This window comes from Hirundo rustica, chromosome 10, assembly GCF_015227805.2.
Source record: "Hirundo rustica isolate bHirRus1 chromosome 10, bHirRus1.pri.v3, whole genome shotgun sequence".
In the NCBI taxonomy this organism is placed as follows: Eukaryota; Metazoa; Chordata; class Aves; order Passeriformes; family Hirundinidae; genus Hirundo; species Hirundo rustica.
This window is the reverse complement of record NC_053459.1, coordinates 343108-364715: the sequence shown is the minus strand read 5'-3', so window position 1 is coordinate 364715 and position 21608 is coordinate 343108. Positions and strand designations below refer to the sequence as shown.

Genomic DNA, 21608 nt, shown 5'->3' with positions numbered 1-21608 from the left:
CTTTTGCTGATTTTATTCTCTACTGCCGCTAGCTTAAAGAGAGGGAAGAGAAGTGTATGCAGGCTGGGATTCATGTTAGTCCTCCTCTTTGTTAAAAAATACCCTTCACTGTGTTGTGACCTTCCTGCACAAGCTTTAAACCCAGTCCTCCATGTTCTGTTTGACAGAGGGCCCTGTGCTCCCTCCTGTTCTTCACAGTCTGTTTGAGGTGTTTTGCTTTTTAACCTTTCTGTCTGTAAGGAAATGTAGGCAGTCACTGTCTGTATTTAAGAGAACATCTTCACATAATCAATGCCCAGCTTTGGAGAGGGACTATCTGGGAGAGAAAGGTGCATTTTTGCACTGTGCTGACAACAATAGGGTACAACGTTAAGGGGATTACACTGATTTCCTCTGCAGTGCAGATAGTTTACCGAACCAATTAACAGACAAAACATGGAATTAGGATTAATTATGGTGAAGGTAAAAATCAGTCATTTGTTATGTCACAACAGTGACAAAGTTTTTTGTCAGCAAGACTGATCTGTATTCAGTGCAATTGAGTAGAGAAGGCTCTGGGCTACAAGAGCAGGAAGCGACTTTGCAGCATTTGCTGGTCCACGTGAGCACCTCTATTTTAAATCATGACACCCTTATTGATCATCAGGATGGAGAGTCCCCTTTAGTGTGTCTGGCGTTAATGAAGATGTAGGAGGTAAACATCCTAATTGTTTTCTTCATTCATGTTGAAATATATCTTAGAAAGGTAGTCCAGGATAAAAACCACACAGAAAACAGACAAAATATGTTTCTGCATGCTAGGCTGGCTCAAAAAGCAATGCTTTTATGTGGGGAATGTGTTTAACCTCAAAAACATTACATAGGAATAATAATCATGGTGATAAGTTAAAGATTTGAACCTCTACAGGGTTCAAAAATAAATAGCATTGGAAATTGCTGCAGAAATTGTATCAGCAAGGTTGATGAGGCTGGGCAAAGAACAGCAAATCTGTATTAATTAACTACAAAATTAATTATAACAGTAGTTATTTAGGTGAGTGATACATGTACACGTTTTAGACAACAACATGTGGATTCAGCCAATGATAGCTACTAAGATTTTTTTTCTTAAATCATTAAATTTTAACTTACATCTGTGCAACATTCCTTTAAAAATATATTATTTTGTACTGTGTACCTGGTCCCTTAAATACAAATTATTTGCATTTCTCCTAGTATCACTTCAACCCTTCCCAGTCAGTCCTTGTCATGGAAGGAGATGACATTGAGAATATAAATCAAGCCCTCCGAAAGGTCTCATACATCAATTCCAGACAGTTTCCTACTGCAGGCATACGACGTCTCAAAGTCTCATCTAAAGTCCAGTAAGTTATACTTCAGATGAATTGAACAGATTAGGAACATCTTTAATTAATTACTTTTTTTCTTTGGCCATATAAAAAGAAGAATTTTGGCTAAATTAAATTGATAAATCATACTGCTTTGTTGTTGAACCTAAAAGATTAATTTAATTTACTTTTATGCCAATTTACATGGTGGTTTTCTCTTGATATTATCTTCTTAAGAAACCTTTTTTGTTAATGTAATGTACTTGCATTCTCTTTATAGATTAGGGCATATGGTCTGGACTGAACTGTGCAATTTACTGCAATCTTATTTACTTTTAATTTTAAACATTTATAGTTCCTTCTGAGAAATCCAGAACCATGACTTTTTAAAGCAGGCCTGTTCCACATAACAGAGGACATATCTGCAAGAGCAGCATCTCTAGATGTGTTTGAAATAGCCTGTGTGTGTCTGTCCCCTGGTACATATGTGCTATCCCTGAAGCACTGGTGGAGGCTGTTGAACAGGGTCTGTGTCAGTCCCTTTCCATGCAGCACAGTGACAACAGCTGCACAGGGATGTTCAGAGCTGCCACAGCCCCTCCTGGGCTCCCCTGGGCTCGTCCCTGTCCAGAGCAGGGAAAGCAGAGCTTCGGAGGGAAAACACACCCAATTCTTCCAGCTGTCACCTGCTGTGGGCAGCTTTGTTCCCAAGTGCCAGGGCCAAGCTGTGGAATGAGCTCCCTGCTGGGAGAGCAGCTCCCAAGGCAGTCCCACTGGAACCAGCCCAACTTGCACAGCATGAAATGAGGCAAAGCTTGTCAGGGGATACACTTCCAAAGCACACTGCTGATTCAGATGAAAATGGAAGTTCAGGCACCTTTTGTCCCCTGCGAATGTTGGAGAGTCCCAAAAAGAGTTCATGATGGGACCAATTTAAATGGAAACTTAGGCCCTTTTAATCAGATGTGACAAGATAAACATGTTCTATTCATTAGCTGGCACTTTCTGAATTTAATGTTAGGTTACTAAAGTTAGTTATTATCTAGTTAACTTTTTTAACCATTTACTGCTCAGTTAAATGTTAAACATTAAAATATTATTCTGATAGTGACCTTAGGAAAGACTGAGTTTGTCACTCAGAGTGAGTTTCTGTGAAGGTTGGAAGGGAGGAGAGGGCCAGAGCTGGCCTGTGTGAACAGTGGTACAGGAATATATCCCCATGTGTGGCAGTGCCCAAGGATGAATTGGACTGATCTGAGAGCCATGAGCTGGGTTTGGGGCAGTGCCCGTGCCACATTCCTCTGATGTGCAGTGTGTTACATGCAGTTAATGACCAATATATTTTTTCAGATGTTTTGGTGAAGATGTCTGCATTAGTATCCCAGATATAGATGCCTATGTAATGGTGTTTCAGGCCAATGAGCCTAAGATTACCATAACTGGGATGGACCACTTTGCTAGACCAGCTGCACAGTTTGAAAGTGAAAGAGGTGTTATTTTGTTGCCTGATATCAGGATTGTCAGCACAGTCACTAAAATGGAGCACTCAGTGGACTTAAGAAAACATGACAGAGGTTTGTGTCTTTCTTTTAAATATTATTACTCATTTCATAATGTCTCCTCATATTTTTTAAAGGATGATGCAAACAAGTAATGCAAAGGAAGTCACTTCACCCAGATTAATCAGGCCACAGTAATGCTGTACTGAAGAAATTCAACACATTGAAAAATGTGTTAAATGATGGCAGATCAGAAGGTGCCTCAAAAAAAGTAGATTCTCTATGTAGTGTCCATTTAGGATACTTCAGAATAATTCCCTTCTGCTCTTCCTTTCATATTCTACCCAATTCATGTAGGGTATTTTCAGTAGAATGTCTACTTGTAACAGAATTTTGTTAATTGTGCTGATAAAGTGAAAAGCGGTAATTGAATGAAAGTCGAAGTTTTAGTCCACTCTTATGTTTCCAACTCTGCTACTAGCTTGTGAGGGATACCTGAGAAAGTAATCTCATATCTCAGTTTCCTACCTATAAAATGTATATATCATCCTTTAAAAATATTTATTTTCAATGATGACAGTTTATTCTAATGCTAAGCAATGTGTGTATTATTAATCAACACTGTGTAAATATTCAAAAGTATAAATCAAGTTTTAAATCACTATCTATATCTATATCACTATCTATAAAGGAATCTTCCTTTTGGATGTTTCTGTGCAAGGCAGATTAAATATCTAGTAATATGACGAATCATTCTAAACAGTATTTGTTGGACTAGAATAAGCAGCAACTAGATGTATGTCTCTGGAGAAGAGAAAATGGGTAATGATGTGCAAGTTTAGGGGCGTGGATTACCTGAAGCCTATAAATTTGACTTGGGCTGCATTTTTGGATATTACAGCTATATCTAGAGCTTAGGTACCAAAATTCACTGCACCAGGAGTTGATAGTCTAGGCTGTAAGGCTTTCCTGGCTGTGCCCTCCTTCCCAGTGCACCCTCAAAATCAAATTCACAAAATGGGCAGGAAGTTCCAGTCTCGCAGTGTCCATGCCCTCAGGGAGCTGCTTAAGCAGTTTTGCTGCACACCCTGTGCTAAGTTGATCAGAAAATTTAAATATCAATTTGATATGCTACTCTTTTTCCAGTAACAGAAGTATTTTTTACTTGTACATGTTGAAGGACAGTCAGCTTATAACTTAATTTCTTTAAGTCACACAGCACAGGATCTTGCTATTTATAATAATGCCCTGCTCTTGGATAGATGGCCAGGTTCTTTGCAATGCAAATTGTTTATGGGGCGTAGAGTGAGAGAATCATCCAAGCATAGATATGTTGGATGTGTATTTTTCTAGTTTGTTTTTCCTTGAGAAAGCTGGTATCAATACAGCATTGAAACCTGGAATTTTTTTTCATTCATTTATTCCCAAGATCAAATTTCAGTTTTCTACTTCCAGTAATGTTCTTGGGTGCCTTTTATTATGGAACAATATGTTTTCTATTTATCTCACTGGGACCTTCATCATCACGGCACCTGTACAGACAGCACACTTCTCTTGATTTGCTTCAAGTGTGCTCTATTTAATATCAGCAAAACCAGTTCAGCCATCTTGGCAAAAATTGAAAGCCCTGATGCAAAGCACATAAAATGACGGAGCTATTCTGTGATCATTTATCTTCATTTCCTTCTTTTTCTTCATGCTCTATGCCATGGGTTCACAGCCAATAAGCAAGTGGTAGTAGAGGAAATGCTCCACAACCTGGATTTCTGTGATGTTTTGGTCATTGGTGCAGAGCTAGATCCTGAACAAGAGTGTTTAGAACTAGATCATGGGGAGCTTCAAGGAAAACATTTAGATGCCACAAATTCCACTGCAGGATATTCAATCTATGGTAAGTTCATGAAATTTGTTTTCCCTTATTTTGCCACATCAGTTATATATTGGAATGAAAGTTCAAATATATAAGAAATTGGACAGAAATCTGTGCTTTTTAGCCATGAAAACATCCCAAGAGTGAGTGTATCTTAAAAAACACAGTTGCTTTTTGATCTCTGAATGTGCTGTGTTTGCCCTTTGGATTCTCAGCCTCCCTCCTTCTATTCCCCAAGTAAGGAAAAAGGCATTCCTGCTCTCTTTAAATGTAGGGTTCTTGTGGACCATCACAGTGGAATGTGGGAGTGAAGGGGTCCCTCAGTGTTCCTGTACAATGCTGGGACTCTGGCCATCTTTTTCACTAAGTAATTTATTCTGTACCATTGTTATTGTATTTATCCCTCTCCATTAGGGACCTACATTCAGTTCTGAAGACTATCCTCACATAATCGAGTATCAGGAAACATTTAATGTCCTGTCATTTCCAGACCATTCTGCTGCGTTCCATGTGTTCTGTGAGCAGTTGATTTGTTGTGTATTGCCAGAGCAATGTTCCCTTGCCTGTCCCCCTCGCACCCTGCAGGTGTGGACAGCATGTTCAGCTATGAGCAGGTGCTGCGGCAGCTCCGCTACCGCAACTGGGGCACCTCATCCACCTCGGACAGGAAGTTCAAGGTCAAATGCTCCGAGCTCAATGGGCGTTACACCAGCAATGAGTTCAACCTGGAGGTGAGTAATGAATTCAGCTTGGAGGTGAGCAATGACTGAGTCGTGTTTTCTGACCTAGAACTGAGGCCTAGAGCCCAGGTAACAACTCCATGAAAATTGCAGGACCTACTTAGCAATATGGTTAAGATTAATAATTGTTTATAAAGACAATTAACAGCTTAATAATTGTTAATAAAATTAACAGATTTCATAATGTTTAGTAACACCTAAAAGCTAATTAATATAGAGAGAGGAAAAAGTCACTACTTAGCCAAACGGGTAAATCAAGAGTCCTGCTCTGTGCCACTTCAGAGTCAACAGTCAGAAAGGTTAGAATGCGTTTTTCATGCTACAAATTAGGAATATATTAAGATGTGCATCTTCCACTGGCATAAAAAAAGGAGTTAATTTGGCCTTTAAGATCTATGAAGTAGTGTTCCTATCTGCTGATGAACTTCATAGTCCAATGTTATATATGGAACCAGCAGGCTTGTAGTATAAAACACTTTTTAGTATCCGGTCTCTTATTTTTCTCTTCTCCCAGGTTAATATTCTACACAGTTCTAACTCCAACTTCATGGAACATGTAAATCACATGATAGTCCAGCCCCAATTTCACCAATCTGTTCAGCACCCTGAAGGGAGTGTAAGTGCATTTCACAGCTCAGGTATGTGACACCTTCCCAGAGACTGCTCACAATGATTTTGGCGTGTCAGTGTTTCCCTTGTGGGTCAGCCTGCTCCACAGACTAAAGCCCTGAGTTCCATAGTTTCAGCTTCAGAGATCATTGCACAGATGTGAAAGAAGGTTACACTGAATTCTATTCTGTCCAGTACCTTCTAATTAAAATCTGGTATAATTTTTTTAAAGTCTTCATTAATAGTTTTGTACTCTGACCCCGACAGTTAAAAAATACCTTGTTTCTAGTACTGAATTGTATGAAGGATAATATATATGCTCATATTGTCCTTGTACATTTGTAGTTCTGTACCATATTATTTTTCTACCCACTCCTTTCTAAACAAAAGGAAGAAACTGTATTATTTTTAAAAAGCATAATTGCTCCAGTGCCTCTGTTAGCTGCTGTCAAGGCCTGTCTGGGCTCTCTGGAGGTAAGATAGGTTCATCTAGTTGTGTGCAGCAGGCATTAGGATATATTTTAATTTAGTTTTTAGGCTATGTGAGTTAAAGTATATATCCAGATCTGAAATCTTTTCAGTGAAGTTAAATCCAGGGCAATAATACCTGTTTAAAAGTTGGATTCTGAAGTCCTTTTAGCTTAATTATTCATATGTAAAGAAATAAAGCTGATGTAAAGTGTAGGCAGTTATAAGTAGCTATATATAGACATGCTTAGAAAATTACTGTATTTTTCTTTACATTGTACAGACAGTCCACTAAAATGAAACTGAATGTTTAATGGATAAAATATTGCACATTGGATTTTTTGTTCCTAAATAGTGTTTCAATTTTAGACTTCCATTCTTGTAGGCAGGGCAAGGCAATAAAATGGGTTATGGACTGGGTTATTCCATTGCTCCTGGAACTGCAGTACCTCAAGGTACATAAAAAGTGGCAGCATTTCTCCACTAACCTAATTATGGAGCTGATTATTACATGTGGTGGTTCAGAGAGGCTTTTCCTGTGACTAGGTGGAGACGGGGCTTCTCAGAGTCCAACCAAAGAGTGAGGAAGAATGTCTTGAGTCCTCAAGAGTCTCCCAGGAAGGTTGTAACACAGGCAGATAGGGTTGCAATGCATTTATTTTTAGGAGCTTGAGATTCAAATCACAAGCATTTGAAACCTTTGAAAATATAAGCTTTGAGATGTATATTTTGTCTCAAGTAAGGTTGAGGCCTCAGCTGTGATCAGAAGGGATCAACACACAGGTGAGATAAAAGAATTTTACTGCAAAACCTTATTGATTCTATGTCACTGAGACACACAAAGAAATCACACGCAGACAAGAGTTTTCGCAGAGGTTCTTCTGATCCAGCTCCTAGCTGAAAGAGCAGAGAGAAGAGACCCCTTTGTTTATTCTTTTACTTTTTATACATTTGTGGGTCTAGCAGAAGATTGGCTTTTTGGGGTTTCCACCCCTCAGCCTCAGTGGCCAGATGAATTGTCAGTTACAATTGTTTTCAGGTTAGAAATATACAAACAAAAGACAGAGAATGAAAAACAAAGGATTTGTTTATATTACTTCAGTGGGAAAGGTAGAAAAACTCCTCTAATATTCTACAGTAACTAAAAGATCTGACTCCATTTATGAAAATCAAAAGGCTAATAAAGAAACTCAGAAGAACCAGGGTAACAATTCTACACTTATTAACTATTTGTCTTCTGTAGTTAAGTTGCTCAAAGAGCTATGGTGGGCATGCCCACTTTTTAGTTAGGATTTATCGTACTCAGGATAAGATATCTCTGAACACCATTTGTGTGTGCTCCACCTTAGTGGATGGGCACTGGTCAACACTTTCTGTCATCCAGGCACAGGGCAGGTGTCTGTCCTGATTCTCAGTCCAAAGGAGGGGGTGCTGTTAGTTGAAAACATAAGGTTACTGGGGTTTAGGTGACTTGTTCCACAAGTGTAACTGCATTCCCTTTGTCACCCAGTGGTTCCCAGCATGGCCACGATTGTTATCATCATCTGTGTGAGTGTCCTGGTGTTGGTGATAACACTGGGTGTGTTCCGGCTCCGCACGGCCCATCAGCATGGCTCCATGGGGCACGAGGGAGCCAAGGAGAATGAGATGGACTGGGATGACTCTGCTCTCACCATCACTGTCAACCCCATGGAGGTACTGTACCCTGGCACTGCCAAGAGCCACTGGCTGGGCTGGCAGTGGGTTTGAGCCTCTTTCAGGGTGCAGTTGTTCAGTTGCATGTGTATACACTCAGGAGCCCAGCCCAGTTCTCAGCTCTGCACACCTTGATCAGATATAACTGAGAACTTCAGATTTGTTGTCATGTATAATTACTAAAGACGATGGTGAAGAACTCTGGTACAGCATCACTTCCACTCCATCCATGTCTGGTTTTAGGTACCCAAGATGATAGAGTTGCTTTGGTTTTAACTTTTTCATGTTAAGCATTTATACACTAAAAGGAGGGAAAATCATCAGCAGTTTAAAGAAGCTGATGCTGAAGGTTTAAATTTTGGCAGTGTGGCTAACAAAGAGATTGCTTATTGACATTCTATTCTTCTTAGAGTAGTTTTTGAATGTTTGCTACTAACTTGTATGAATTTGATACCTAATAATCACATAATGATGGAAAGCAGATTTGCTAGCATGTTAGCATTTCTAAATGCTCATTTGAGACAGCTCTGGCTAGCAAGAAGGCCCATTTCTGCTACTGTCTCATTTATTTAAATGTATTTTAGAAATATGAGAAACCACACCAGACAGAAGAGGAGAGTGAGGAAGAAGACATAGATGATGAAGAGGAAGATACAACCAGTGCTGAATCAGATGACAGTGAAGAGGAGGAAGAGGAGGACGAGGAGGAGGAAGAAGTGATTGTCCAAAATGGAGACAAACAGAATGCCACCAGGCAAGAGCAGTTGGAATGGGATGACTCAACACTCCCCTATTAACAAACAGCCCTCCAACCACAGCTCTTTTGTAACAACCAATACAATGTTTTTTCATAGTCTATGAATTCATTGACAGGATTTGAACTTCTGCTTGCCTATAACTGTTTTGCCTAAAATGATCTTATTGTAGTAATGATGAAAGAACTTACCCTTTTCTTACAAAGCCTGGGGAAAATGTGGTACAAACCTCCTCGCACACACAGTAATAAAGTAATCTAGAACTTGATCTGTTAGCAAGCATAGTTCTCAATTTCCTGTTTCTACCCTGCAGATGTGGGACAAAAGTCCTGTCACTCCATCCATAGAAGTTTTTGCCTCTGCTACATTTTTCACACAGGAGATATTTCAGCTTGTTATGAAGAATTACTCCTGTGGGTCCAAATACCAGTGCCATCTAACTTCACATTCTTATAGATGTAAAAAACATAATCCACCTCCAAATTGGGGCAGGGCTTTAGTGCTACAGGGGCTGAATCACATCATCTCGTCCTGCCTTTTGGATGTTAACTGTCTTCTACATGGGAATATATAGGACTTGACAGGGGATGCATATGTGCCTATGTAGATGTAGACAGTGTACTTTTTCAGGCATGCTGTCAGACCCTCGAGGGATTTTTATCCAACCTATAAAAAAAAAATTAAAAATTAGTCTTAAAAAAACAGCAAAAAGAAGGGGCTGCTGAAGACTACTGAAAAAAAATCCCAGGTCATTCTGTGTCCACAGATTGAGTAATATGGTCTTCTGTAAATTCTAATGGGATTGATTAACTGAAAATCTGTAGAACTGCTCATTATTTATGGATTGAGCAATTTGCAGCAAACTGATGCTTTAAACCATTTGTCTCCTGGAATCATTAGCTTGCTGCAGCATCTTACTAAACTAGTGGAAAATAAGTTACCCCATTATTCCATAGCTATGTATGTCTGGGATTTAAACAATTATTTTAGATGAGGAAAATGTTCCCTTTTGCTTAGTGAAAGCCAGCTAGAATTCCTGTCTGACTGTATTGTATAAAAACATGATGCCCTATTTCTTCTTTACCCCTGCCTGCCTGTAGTGCACAAGAGAAAGGAACAACACTGTGAGCCCTCTTCTGAGCTCATAATTCTCCCTTATTTCTTCTTCCTGAAGCCATTAATGTCGAGAGAAGGTTTTATAAAGTAGACAAGGAAAAATAAAACCTATGTGGAACCAAAATAGTTGAAAACAAAAACTAAAATCTTAAAAGGTTGAAAGAGTATTTTAGTTTGTTATGGTAACACAGCATATTTTTCTTAAACACTGTTTAAAAAGAAAAACCAAAACCAAAACCAAAACAAACAAACAAAAAACAAACAACAACAAAAAAAAAAAACCAAAAAAAACCCCAAAAAACAACACCAAACACACACACACACACACACACACACACACACACACACAAAAAAACCCCACAAAAACAAAACCCAAACAAACAAACAAACAAAAGGGAAAAAGCAGAGCTATGTATACAATGTGTTGATGTGTTTGAGTGGTGTGGTTTTTTGTCCTCTTTCCTTAAGTACCTTTGCATCTTCAACTGCTCTGCTTACCAAATGCTGCAGTATAGCTGCTCCAATGCATAGAAACAAAATGGCATGGAAGTGAATGCTGCTTAGTGGTTTGTCTGGGTTATTTTCCTGAGTACTTTATTTTCTTTGCAATTTCATCTTTGACTTTTGCTTTTATAATCTGCTGTTTAAAATGAGTTGCTCCCTCTTCTCCATTCTCCATTCGTCAATCTTGTCACAACAGGACCTTCCTGAGCACCCTGCATGGTGGCTGATGTTGCAAAGGATACTTGGAGCAATCCACCTCCCTCAATACTGGACTATTAATAGCTTCTGAATGTTGTGGGACATAGGGAGCATATCATGTGTTTGGGGGTTCCTGTAATTCCAGTTTCTGCATTTGATAACTGAAGGGAAATACAACAACTAGGACTTGTAATAGAACAACTAGAAAGTAAATGAAAAAAAAATCTATATTAATTTTAAAACTAGAGATACTCACGCTTCTATTTGTTGTGCCAGCAATCACATTGTCACATGGCTGTTAAGACTGGCAATACAGCAGTTTTCTTTTGTTATCAATCGTATTACATTTTATTCTCTCACATATATTAAGCTTAGAAGAATATTTGCAGAATCAAGGCCACATAAATACATTTTGTCTGTAGGAATAACAACTGTAAAAATGTCCACAATTTCTGTTTAATACAAAACTAATACTAAAATTTCTGAATATCTTGAACAAAAATGTTATGTTAGATCAGTTCCTACCATCCTAGTATCCTAGATCATTTCCTAGTTTTAAATTCTTTAGTGACATGAAGCAGGCTCTTGATGATGCTTGTTATCAGCACATATCAGCAAATCTTTCTGCTAAGAAAAAAAAAAATTAAAATTAAATGTAAATATTTAATAGTCAATTTCATATTTAGAACTGGACTTAAATTATTTTAAAGTTTCTGTTATTCCTGATTATTATTTTTATTGTTGTTGTTGTTATCATAGCAAACATTAGGGCAACATGAAAATCGCAATTTACAACCTTATTGACAGCCTTTAATTCTTTTATATATTTGTGAATTCATCAGTGCATTTCTCCATCTAATAGATTTTTATCTTTTTGTCACGGGAAGCAGATCTTTTCAGGTTGTACTCATACAATACACAAGAAGCAAACAAATTATTTTCTCTATTGTAAATAAACCTACATTTTTAAACCTAAGCAAAGTAATACAGGCATGTGTGTTATCACTAAAACTTGGTTTGCGGTAAGATATTCAGCAAACTAAAATGTATCACTGTACTTATTTTCGATTACTCATTGGAGTGCATTATGCAGCATTTTCCATTCAAATAAATAGAAACATCCTTTTCACAAAATAGCGGTGAGAATGAGATACATCTTCACAAAATGGGCCCTAGAGTATATATAGTACTGAGAGCAGTGGTATCCTGAGTAAAACTACTACTAGAAAATCAGAGAAATACCACTTTATCTAAAACAATTCTAACATTATTTCCTCCCCTCCAGAAATTATTTTTTTATATAACCTCCTTGCTTAAAAACCAGCCAGAACATATACACACATATGTACATAAAGACATACATGTGGTGGGGTTTTGCCCCTAATCAAAAGCCAAAAGTCTCTCTTTTCCTCCCTGAAAAAAGTGTTTAGAACTGTAAAACCATTCAGGTTGGAAAATACCTCTAAGATCATTGAGCACTGCCAAGCCCACCAGTAACACGTCCCCAGGTCCCTCATTCATGTGTCTTGGAATTCCCCAAGGGATGGTGACTCCACACTGCCCTGGACAGCCTCTTCCAATGCCTGACCATCCTTCCAATGAGGAAATTTTCCCCAGTATTCAATCCATACCTCCCCAGCACAGCTCGAGGCTGTTTCCCCTTGTCCTGTCACTTGTTACTTGAGAAGGGAAACCAACCCCACCAGGCTGTAGCCTCCTCTCAGGGAACTGGAGACAGTGAAAACCCTCCTTTACTGCAGGCTGAGCTCCCCCAGCTCCCTCAGTTGCTCTTCATCAGCCTGGTACTCCAGACTTTTCCCCAGTTCTGTTCCCTTCCCTGAACTCACTGCAGCCCTTCAGGGTCTGTCCTGTGGTGAGGTGGCTTTTTTACACCGGCAATAAATAAGTGTATCCAAAAGAAAGCAGTTCTGAAGAGGTACTCACAATTCATGGCATCAGGAATCCAGAGGTGACAACAGAGGTCTAAAATGGCATCAATCTTGCCTTTAAGTTTTTGAAGTTCTGATCTAAGGCTGGGAAAAGCTGCAAAACCTACAAATGCAAATTGAAGATGTTACCTGAATTAATATAACTGCCTACATGACTTTTTGTGATTAATAGTCCCCATTTCTCTTTCACTTCTACCCCCTCCAGAGATTTGTTTTATCTTTGCAAGTAAACTTTAAAATGCACAGTTGAGATTATTCCCAATATTTACTGCATTGGCTGATACCAGTTCAAATTAGAAATAGACATGTAGGATTTGTGACATCTTTAATACTAATTAAAATAAACTGTTTCTATTTGTTCATCCCAACAGGTAATACCTTGTAGTGGTGGTGGGACTGCTTTTTACCTCACCCAAGCCTAATGGGAGGGAGCAATTTATTTTCCTGTCTGGCATGTGGTGAAGCTGAGCTTGCTGAGCACCATTCCTTATTCCATTCTGGAACAAAGTAAGGATCAGAAAGAATCAGAGGGTTCTGAAGTTCCTCCTGTGGGGATGAAATGCATTGCAGGAGCCGTCCCTGCCTGACTCTAAACTGAAAATAATGCCATGGGAGATGAGAAGCCCCAGATGAAGGATGGGCAGAGGGTAATGCAGTAGCAGCCCTTACTTCACTTTGGCAAAGCCTTTTGAGCTTTGATAAAATATAAATAATAAAATAATAAATAATTTGTGTCCGCAGCTGTAACCTCAGAGGCAGCTTTATACTTCTCCCTGGTAGGGGTCCCAGTGCACTGGGACAGAACCCTGCCTTGTCTCAAAGTTTTGGTGCCAGCACACACAGATCTCCATCTCCACAGAACAGGCTTTACTGTGGTGACAGCAGGTAAAGGTCTGGTAGGATGGAGCTGTTTCTTGTATCCTGAAACAGAAATTATAATACCAACATTAAGGATGTTTGCAAAAACATATGGATACTGAGAGAGGGAGAGGAAATAAAACTGTGAGTACATCTCCTCTGAGGGGATTTCACTTCCCTTAATTCACACATGCTGACCAGACTAAGAATCTCAAATCTAGGATAACCCAGTCTCAGGGGGTTTATAAGGTTTTATCAGGTTCTGCCCTGATAAAATTACTGCGTAAAAATAATGGAAAATTAGGAGGAACCTGGATGATACAGCAGCCTCATCTAGACTTTCAACAGCCTGTCTTGGCATTAATGCCCCTCTGGGTGATCCTGTAGCTGCTGACTTTTATGGAGCAAGTGCTTAAAGTAGTTCTACAACAAGTGAGCAAATCTAAGGAGATAGGAGAAAGAAACCCAAGTGACAAAACATAAATATCAAAAAGATAGCCAAAGAAATCAAACCACCAAGTGACTAAATTAATTCCTGTTGATTGTACATAATCCTGTGCTGTATAATCTCCCTCGTGTTTCAGGCAGCATCACCAGCTACAGAATGGCATTACGTTTTCCCTCTCAGCACAGCTTAGGAAGCTGCCAGGCCTTGTTCCTGCATAGCCTTGCTGCCCCCAGAGCCTGCAGAGCTCACAGCATTCCAAACAGCCGTGGCAATAGCAGCCAGCCCATCCCTCAAGGCCTTGGTGTTCCCAAAGAAACCAATACTCCCATGCAACAAACCATGCAACACTTTTTACAACACATTTTGTAAAAATATTTTTACAGCACCCAGAAGCTGTGATCCTGTGCAATCTTTGTACATTTGGATCAAATATTTGGGTTTGTTTTTAATAAAGAAAGGCATAACAAGCAATGTGTGGGGAGTAATGTAAACTGAAATGGATCAGGTTCCCTAAAGCAGCATGTCTCAGATTGTGTATCCAATGATCAGACTTCTGGTTGCTGGACTCTCCTGGAATCCAACTTCATTTTTGTTAGCATGGAGAATAAAGACACAAAGAATAGAGATAACCACTAAAGCTACAGAAGAGCAAAATTCATATTCTCTTAATGCCCCCAATCTCAAAAAATATTTCTGCTAAATATATTGGCAAAATTGCTCCAGTGATATCTCAGAAAGTAATTATAATTCATCACCTTTGTAAGATTAGCAAGGTACAAGCCTGGTATGTTCTTTTTGGTTCTGTTTTTCTCCAAAAAAGACATGGCCATAAATTGAAAATACACAACACTCGAACAGTGCAAAAATGAAAGGGGAGCAAAGGCTTTAATTTTATAAGCCTCTGTCTAACATAGGAGTTTAAAATAATAAGCAACTGTAGCCCTTATTATTGAAACTTAGCAGAATAAAATGAACCCAGAAAGTTTTGTATGTTCATAACTTCATTCCTGATGATGAAAAGGCATGCACCAGAGAGGGAACCCTTTTTCCCTAGAGGCATTTTGCTGCCTTCAGAGTAGGTATTGCCAGTGGTTTGCTCGTTATGGTTTCCATGTCTCTACTGGCAACAGGAACAGTGCTGCTGACACCCTTTGGAACAGCCCTGTGAAAGACCCTGGTGGTGAACCATAATTCAGTAATTTTCCTGCAGCTCTGCTCCCAGCCCTCCATGGTGGAGCACTCCAAACACATGGAGAGGGAATGGCACAGTGGAGAGCCCTGGGCTGGTGCTTCCGTAGTTACCGCCTATCAAGTTACCGCCTATCAAGTTACCGCCTACACTCTCAGCAGCGTGAAGCACTGCAAATGTGTGAAACACAGTTCAGGAAAAGCTCTAAGTCTTATTTTCAGTACTAGCTCGTGGGGCAATTGTGCATTCATCAGCTGTTGAAACTCCATGGCCGTGTATTGTCACTATTTATGTCTGTGCTGGGAACAAAGAAGCAGCAGAATTGTTTTTCCCAGTTAAGTACATTGTATAGTAAAAGAGTTCAGCTTTCCCTGGGTGAGGTGCACAAAGCTTGCCAAAGAGAAGCTGTCTCAAATTGGGAAAAAAGATGTTACAATGGTATTCCATCCTTGTACTTCAGAAACCCAGAAAGTTTCATGGGAGTAAAATGCTTTTCTGCAGCCCTACCTATTACTTTTGTATAAATCTGGATACAGTCTTGGGTTTTCAGAGGTTATTTAACTTCCCAGCTGGGTATAAAGTTGTTCCAGGTGTCTTTTGGTGTACTAACCCATAAAACTATTTTTGGCTGAAGGTTTCAGGATATACTGAGGGGGAAAGAAACAAAAAGTTATTAAAATTACAATGTCTTTTTTTTTATACTCCTGCCTCTTTTAAACGGATAAAAAAGACTTTGATCAGACACCCCTGACCAAGTCTGTGACTACAATGACATTTCAAACCGGTACTCAAAATGGCAATAAAATCCTTGTCTACAAAACTGTTTAATGTGCAGTAGATGAGAAGGTGGATGGTTGTTTTAACTGGGCATGCTTTTTGGGATGTGGAATGGATCAACTACAGTCATTTCCATTAGAAAATCAAAGTATTATTTAAGGAAGACTGGACAGGAAGGCAGAAGAGACTACTGCATGAATAACAGAGAGTTAAGGTTTACAGTAATGTGAAAACAGTTGAAATTTTATCTTATAGAAAAGAAAGAGGCATAAAAGCTTGAGCATCAAATAGTAAGAAAATGGAAACATTTTCTGTTTGCATGCCAGAAATGACACTGTCACAATGCACAAGAAAGAGAATGAATGTAGGATATCAAAGAGTTCCATGACCGGATATAAATGCAATACACACATGTGTGTTGCAAACATATACGTGTGTGTGTGTGTGTGTGTGTGTGTGTGTAAAAGAAAATCACAAAATGGTGCCCATGGGGATGTGATGGCTGTGGTGATGAGGGAGAACTTGCAGGTTTTTAGCCTGGTTGATGCTGAATTTGCCTCCTTGAGTTCCAGTTACAGTAGCTCCAGCAGAGCTGGGAAGCGAGTAGGGCCAGGAGAGGCATTGCTAAACTCTGTGTGCACTTAGTAGAAAAATTGAGAGCCAAGGCCAGCCTAGGGGGCTTGGAGCAAACACTCTGTCTGCTGCCTTGAGTTTGAGGGTACACTTACTTCACAGTTTAATTTGAGGTAAGAAATGGAACTTTTGCCCACAGACAGTTGATTAGTTTTAGAGATTTTAACAAACATACTCCATGGGTTGATGAGGAGGTGGAGACACCCAAGGCAGATTATACTCCATATTGAAAAGGCCCTCAAGTAAACTTTTTGTAGTGATACAATCTCGTAAGTGGTCACATAGTTAGAACTCCTGATTTTTGAAAATATACATAATAGAAAACTTTTCAAGGATAACAACCATCCCTGCACCAGTCTGAGAGCTGAAGTTTATGCCTCCATTCTCAGAATCAACTACTGGCAAATTATTTTTGTCCTCTCCACAAACTGATGTAAAAGTGAGAGGTACATCTGAAAAGAGATGGGGGGTTTAGATGTATTCTGTTACAAATACTGCACCACCAGTTGATTAAATTTTTGATTGTGGTTAATAGGCATTTCTATTCAAAGGATCATCACAACAGGGATGGAAGGATACACCACAGTGGATTATTGCTTTGTAGGTACACACTGTGAGCGGGCTTACTAAGAACGGTTTCATCTAAGCTTCAGTGTGTTTAGAAGTACATACTAGACTTATCAAAAAAGATTAGTAGACAAAAGGAAAAAGTAGTGCAAGTAGAGTATTATGCTAACAGTGCAGAATTCTTTCCTAGAATACATTTTTTAGTGTTAGGGGTGGGGGTGCTTCAACCTACTTAAATGTTTCTAAGCCTGGAACTTTACTGCTTCCCCTGGGATATTGTTCTAGAGTCTATTAGAATTCACCATTAGAAAGCTTTCCCTGAAAACTAATTTAAATAATCAGTTTTGTAATTTTTATCTCATTAGTCACAGTTATACCCTTTTGCACCACTCTGAATAGTTCCTCTAACCATGACTTATATGCTTTGAATATTTTTAGATAGTTATCAAGTTCATTGCCTTTGATCATTTACTAGAGAAGCTGTGAATCCCTCCTCATCCCAATTCATTCCTTCAATCTTGTATTTCTTACCTTTTCATAAAATGTCTTTAATAGATAAACTAAATTTCCCGGTGTTTCCCTAAATGAGTCACTGTCAGTTTACTCTGTTAAGGTGCTCTGTGTTGGTGTGTGTCACTACATAAGTTGTCAAAGGTTAAATAATAAATTTAAATTGAAACTTGATTTTGAAAAAATCTTTTCTGTAATCTACGGATAAGTTCTCATATGATATGAATTTGGCAGTGTCTTTTACATGGGTATGATTTAACAAAGCAAACCAATAAATGCTGGAGCCAACCAAATAATAATACAAGGTATAATTTGTTAAAAATTAGATTGCCATCATTAATGTGAAAACAGGCATTGCCATTCATGTGCCCACGTTTTTAAATGTCTCTACTCTAACGAGCAGCTATTAACCAGTATTTTCACTTAAGACAGATAATATTGCTTCTCCTCAAATGTCAGTAGAATGCACCTACTTTCTAAATCAAATGCTCAAAATTTCTAGCCAGGCACTAAATGCTGCAAAGAAATAGAATTGTGCCTACTCTTCTGATTACTGCCATGCCTACCCTTATATTGCAAATTCATGATGCATTTCAGGTCTCTGGCCGACATGATGACCATGTGGTTTGTTTTCAAGCATGCCTCAAGCAAACCTGTGTTTTCTGGCTCAGAAGCCACATAGGCAAATAGGGAGGATGTACAAAGTCAGCTTGGGTCTTTTCATTGATGTGTTTCCTTCATCTGAACTCCAAACCAGAACTGAAATCCTTGTGCTGGAAGAGCCACTGCATCACTAAGACCAAGAGAAAAAGAATTTGATTTCTTCTTCACTTCCCTCTGTCTGCAAGGATTGGTGTAAAGGGGACAGCAGGAACACTGAGGGTTCCATTGGTGACTTTAGGAAGCTCTTTGCTTCCCTCACCTCTGTCTCTAGTGGGTGTAAATTGTGCAAACCATATTGTAGGAAATGATGGATTGCCAGGAGTGGGTTTAGGTCGCATGAGCAAACAATGACTGCCTTGGCATTGGCTGTTTGCTGTCACTGCTCTGCCTACCTTCCCAAAACGAGCCACGGCATGAGGAGTACTCAAAGTCTGATGGACAGAGGGGAAGATGAATGAGCCTTGCAAGGTCAGGTTGCAACACAAAGGAGAGGAAAAAGAAGAGGATTTCCTGAGCAAGGAGCTGTAAAACATGACTTGTGATGAGCAGCAGGGCAGGAATCCGACATGCACTCTGAATATTGTGCAGTTTGGTGAAAGGGTTTGTTCTAGTTAGAATTAACTATATAGTTAATAAATATTTTATATCTTACACAGAGTGTAGGATTTTGAAGAGCTGAGAAATAATCTTATCATGTTGAATGTAACAGCTGTGCTCTAATTGGCTGGGACAATTCTATTTCAGATTTCATCATCTCTTAACAGTAAAAATGGTATTTCATCTGCCTGCAAAAATGTACAATTTTTCCCACACAGTTTGTCATTTCCCAGATTGCTTCCATGTTAGTGCATTGGTCCTTGTTGAGGAGAAGTAACTGCAGCTGGTTGCATGTATTTTTTATCTCGGGATTGCTTCCTAGCCATCCAAATTCTGTGTAGTTGTGGCCACTTGTATGGATAATAATAATAATAAAAACCACCACCAGAGAAGTGATTAAATAAACAAACATATGCTATATGGTTGTACATACAATGGTTGTATTCCGTAAATATGTCTCAAACCAACAGACTGTTCAGGCCAGGAAAAATGCTCTTACATGAAATATCCTATTGTTGATGTGAAACAACCATAAACCATATCTTGAAATGTCTCATTGCAGATGCTAAATGCATTTCTGAAAGCATGAATCGGTACAATTTATGCAGTATGATGAATTCAATTACTACATGCAATTAAAAAGATGAATAAGAAATTATTTTCAAATAGATATGAATCAGTTGTTAAAAAAAAAAAAAGGAAAACCCAACCCTTTCTTAATGAAATTGTACAGTAAATTTTGACAGACAGTACAGTACACAAACCCTAACTTTACACAGAGTAAAAAGAAGTTGTACAAAACCTCCTCCATGGCATAGTAGTGTATTTCATAAAAGCCATGTCAGTTTGCACAGTCATTTCTGAATTCATATCCATATGTTTTCCACAGGACTGATTAAATGCATATTCCAAATAGTTCTGTTATTTTAAAATTTGTATCTGTACATGTATAAAGCCAGAGTCATTTTCGTCGTCACTACAGCATTTTCTGTGAATTGGCCAATAAATATAATTTTAGAATTTCATATAAAAAGTAATGTTCTGTAATCTTTATTTCACTGATTATTGGGATATTCTCATTTCCTGAACCATAACCCTTAACTAACACTAACACACCTCCGGTGGCAAAGGTTAAATATCTGGCCCATGTCTGCCATCTTCTTGCTAATTCCTAGGGAGGAAAATGCCACATGTCAAAAGACTCAGTCCAGTTTTAGAGCATCTACACAACTTTCATCCTGCTGCTGAGAAAGGGAAACAAGGGAAAGGGAACTTTTTGAAGAGCTGCTGGTATTTACATTTAATAGCCGTCTATTTTCCCCCTTCATTTTGGTGTGATAAAAGATGATAAAATATTAATGAGAAGGACGAATATATCGCATATTACACAAACAAAATGTGAAATAGTACAAGGGGGAAAACCTAATTTTGGGTCACCAGCCTATGAATTGCATTAGCACATGTAAGTGATATACATGATCTCATCACACACAGGAATGTGCCTGACTTCTCTTTGCCTTCTGCTCTGGAGCTCCCCTTCTTGTCAGCTCCTCAGGTTCAATCTCATTCTTTTCCAAGGTGTTCCACTGATTACCTCAGGTCTGATCTGCACATCACAAACTCACCATGCACATTTCTATACCACACACAGTTGAGTATGGTTTAAGATGCAATTCAGTCCCTTCCAATTTTCAGAAGGGTTCATCTCCCACTTCACAAGTCTCAATGACAAGCAAAAGCCAAACCTGAACATCCAAATCTTTGCCTCCAACCCCTGCTGCGCCAGGCTGAACGCAACAAGTGCTTGAGGCAACATCAGCCTTCACAGCCCTGTTTCAGTGGCACAGCCTTCCTTGGCTGGCTGGAGTTTGCGAAAGTCAGGAAAAATGCATATCCTACACAACAACAGTGAGCCCAGTCTTGTGTCATCATAGGTATGGGCTGGTGTTAGAGTTCACAGATTCCAAACAGACGTCCCTTTTTCCTGCATCTCACTTCCAGAGAGTGGGGCAGCCTTAGCAATTCCCTTTGGTATAATGGGATTAAATATGGCCACTTTCACTTTTTAATAATAAAACTTCTGAGGGTCTGAAATATTAGTTAAGTGTGCTTAACTCAACTGTGCTGAGTTGTGCCTCTAGTAAGGCTGGACCTATCATCTCTCTGCGTGGCTGCAAGGCCTGTTTTCTTAATAGAAAAAAAGGTCCTAAATCAAATTATCCTTCCCTCCTTAGAGAGCAGTTCCTGACTGCCTTTCCTCTGCTCTCATCCCTCAATGCAATCTAGGTTTTTACTTTTTGTGTGTTAACAAAATTAAAAAGGAATGAAAGAAAATTGTATCCCACATTAGTCCTCACCAGAGTAACCATTAAGTTCTGGCACGCTCTTAATAGAGAATATACAACTACTATGCAATGACCTGAGAAGACATGCAAGTCACTGGGAGAAGACAGATAGAGACAGTGCTAAATGCAATCTTGCCCCCTGTACATTGCAGCTGTGTTAATTATCAAAGAGTGGGAACAGCCTTGCCCTTACAGCTACGGGTGTGATAAAAGAGTGAATTAGCTGGTAGAAGATTCAATTGGAGTCTGCTGGCTGTGCTGTGAGGAGAACAGGACAGGAGGTTGTGCAA

General features: G+C 39.1%; 1 protein-coding gene across 3 annotated transcripts in view; it reads left to right on the top strand.

The window, feature by feature from the left end:
- CLSTN2 (calsyntenin 2) overlaps positions 1-19974 on the top strand; it is a 378177-nt gene extending 358203 nt beyond the window's left edge. For all 3 annotated transcript variants that reach the window (XM_058421872.1, XM_040073986.2, XM_040073987.2), the window contains exons 11-17: positions 1216-1364; positions 2679-2902; positions 4548-4718; positions 5283-5428; positions 5952-6075; positions 8025-8209; positions 8794-19974. In XM_058421872.1, the coding sequence (XP_058277855.1) occupies positions 1216-1364; positions 2679-2902; positions 4548-4718; positions 5283-5428; positions 5952-6075; positions 8025-8209; positions 8794-9006 (1212 nt within the window). In that variant the 3' untranslated portion in view covers positions 9007-19974. The remainder of the gene's footprint in view (positions 1-1215; positions 1365-2678; positions 2903-4547; positions 4719-5282; positions 5429-5951; positions 6076-8024; positions 8210-8793) is intronic.
- Positions 19975-21608: the final 1634 nt, after the last annotated feature.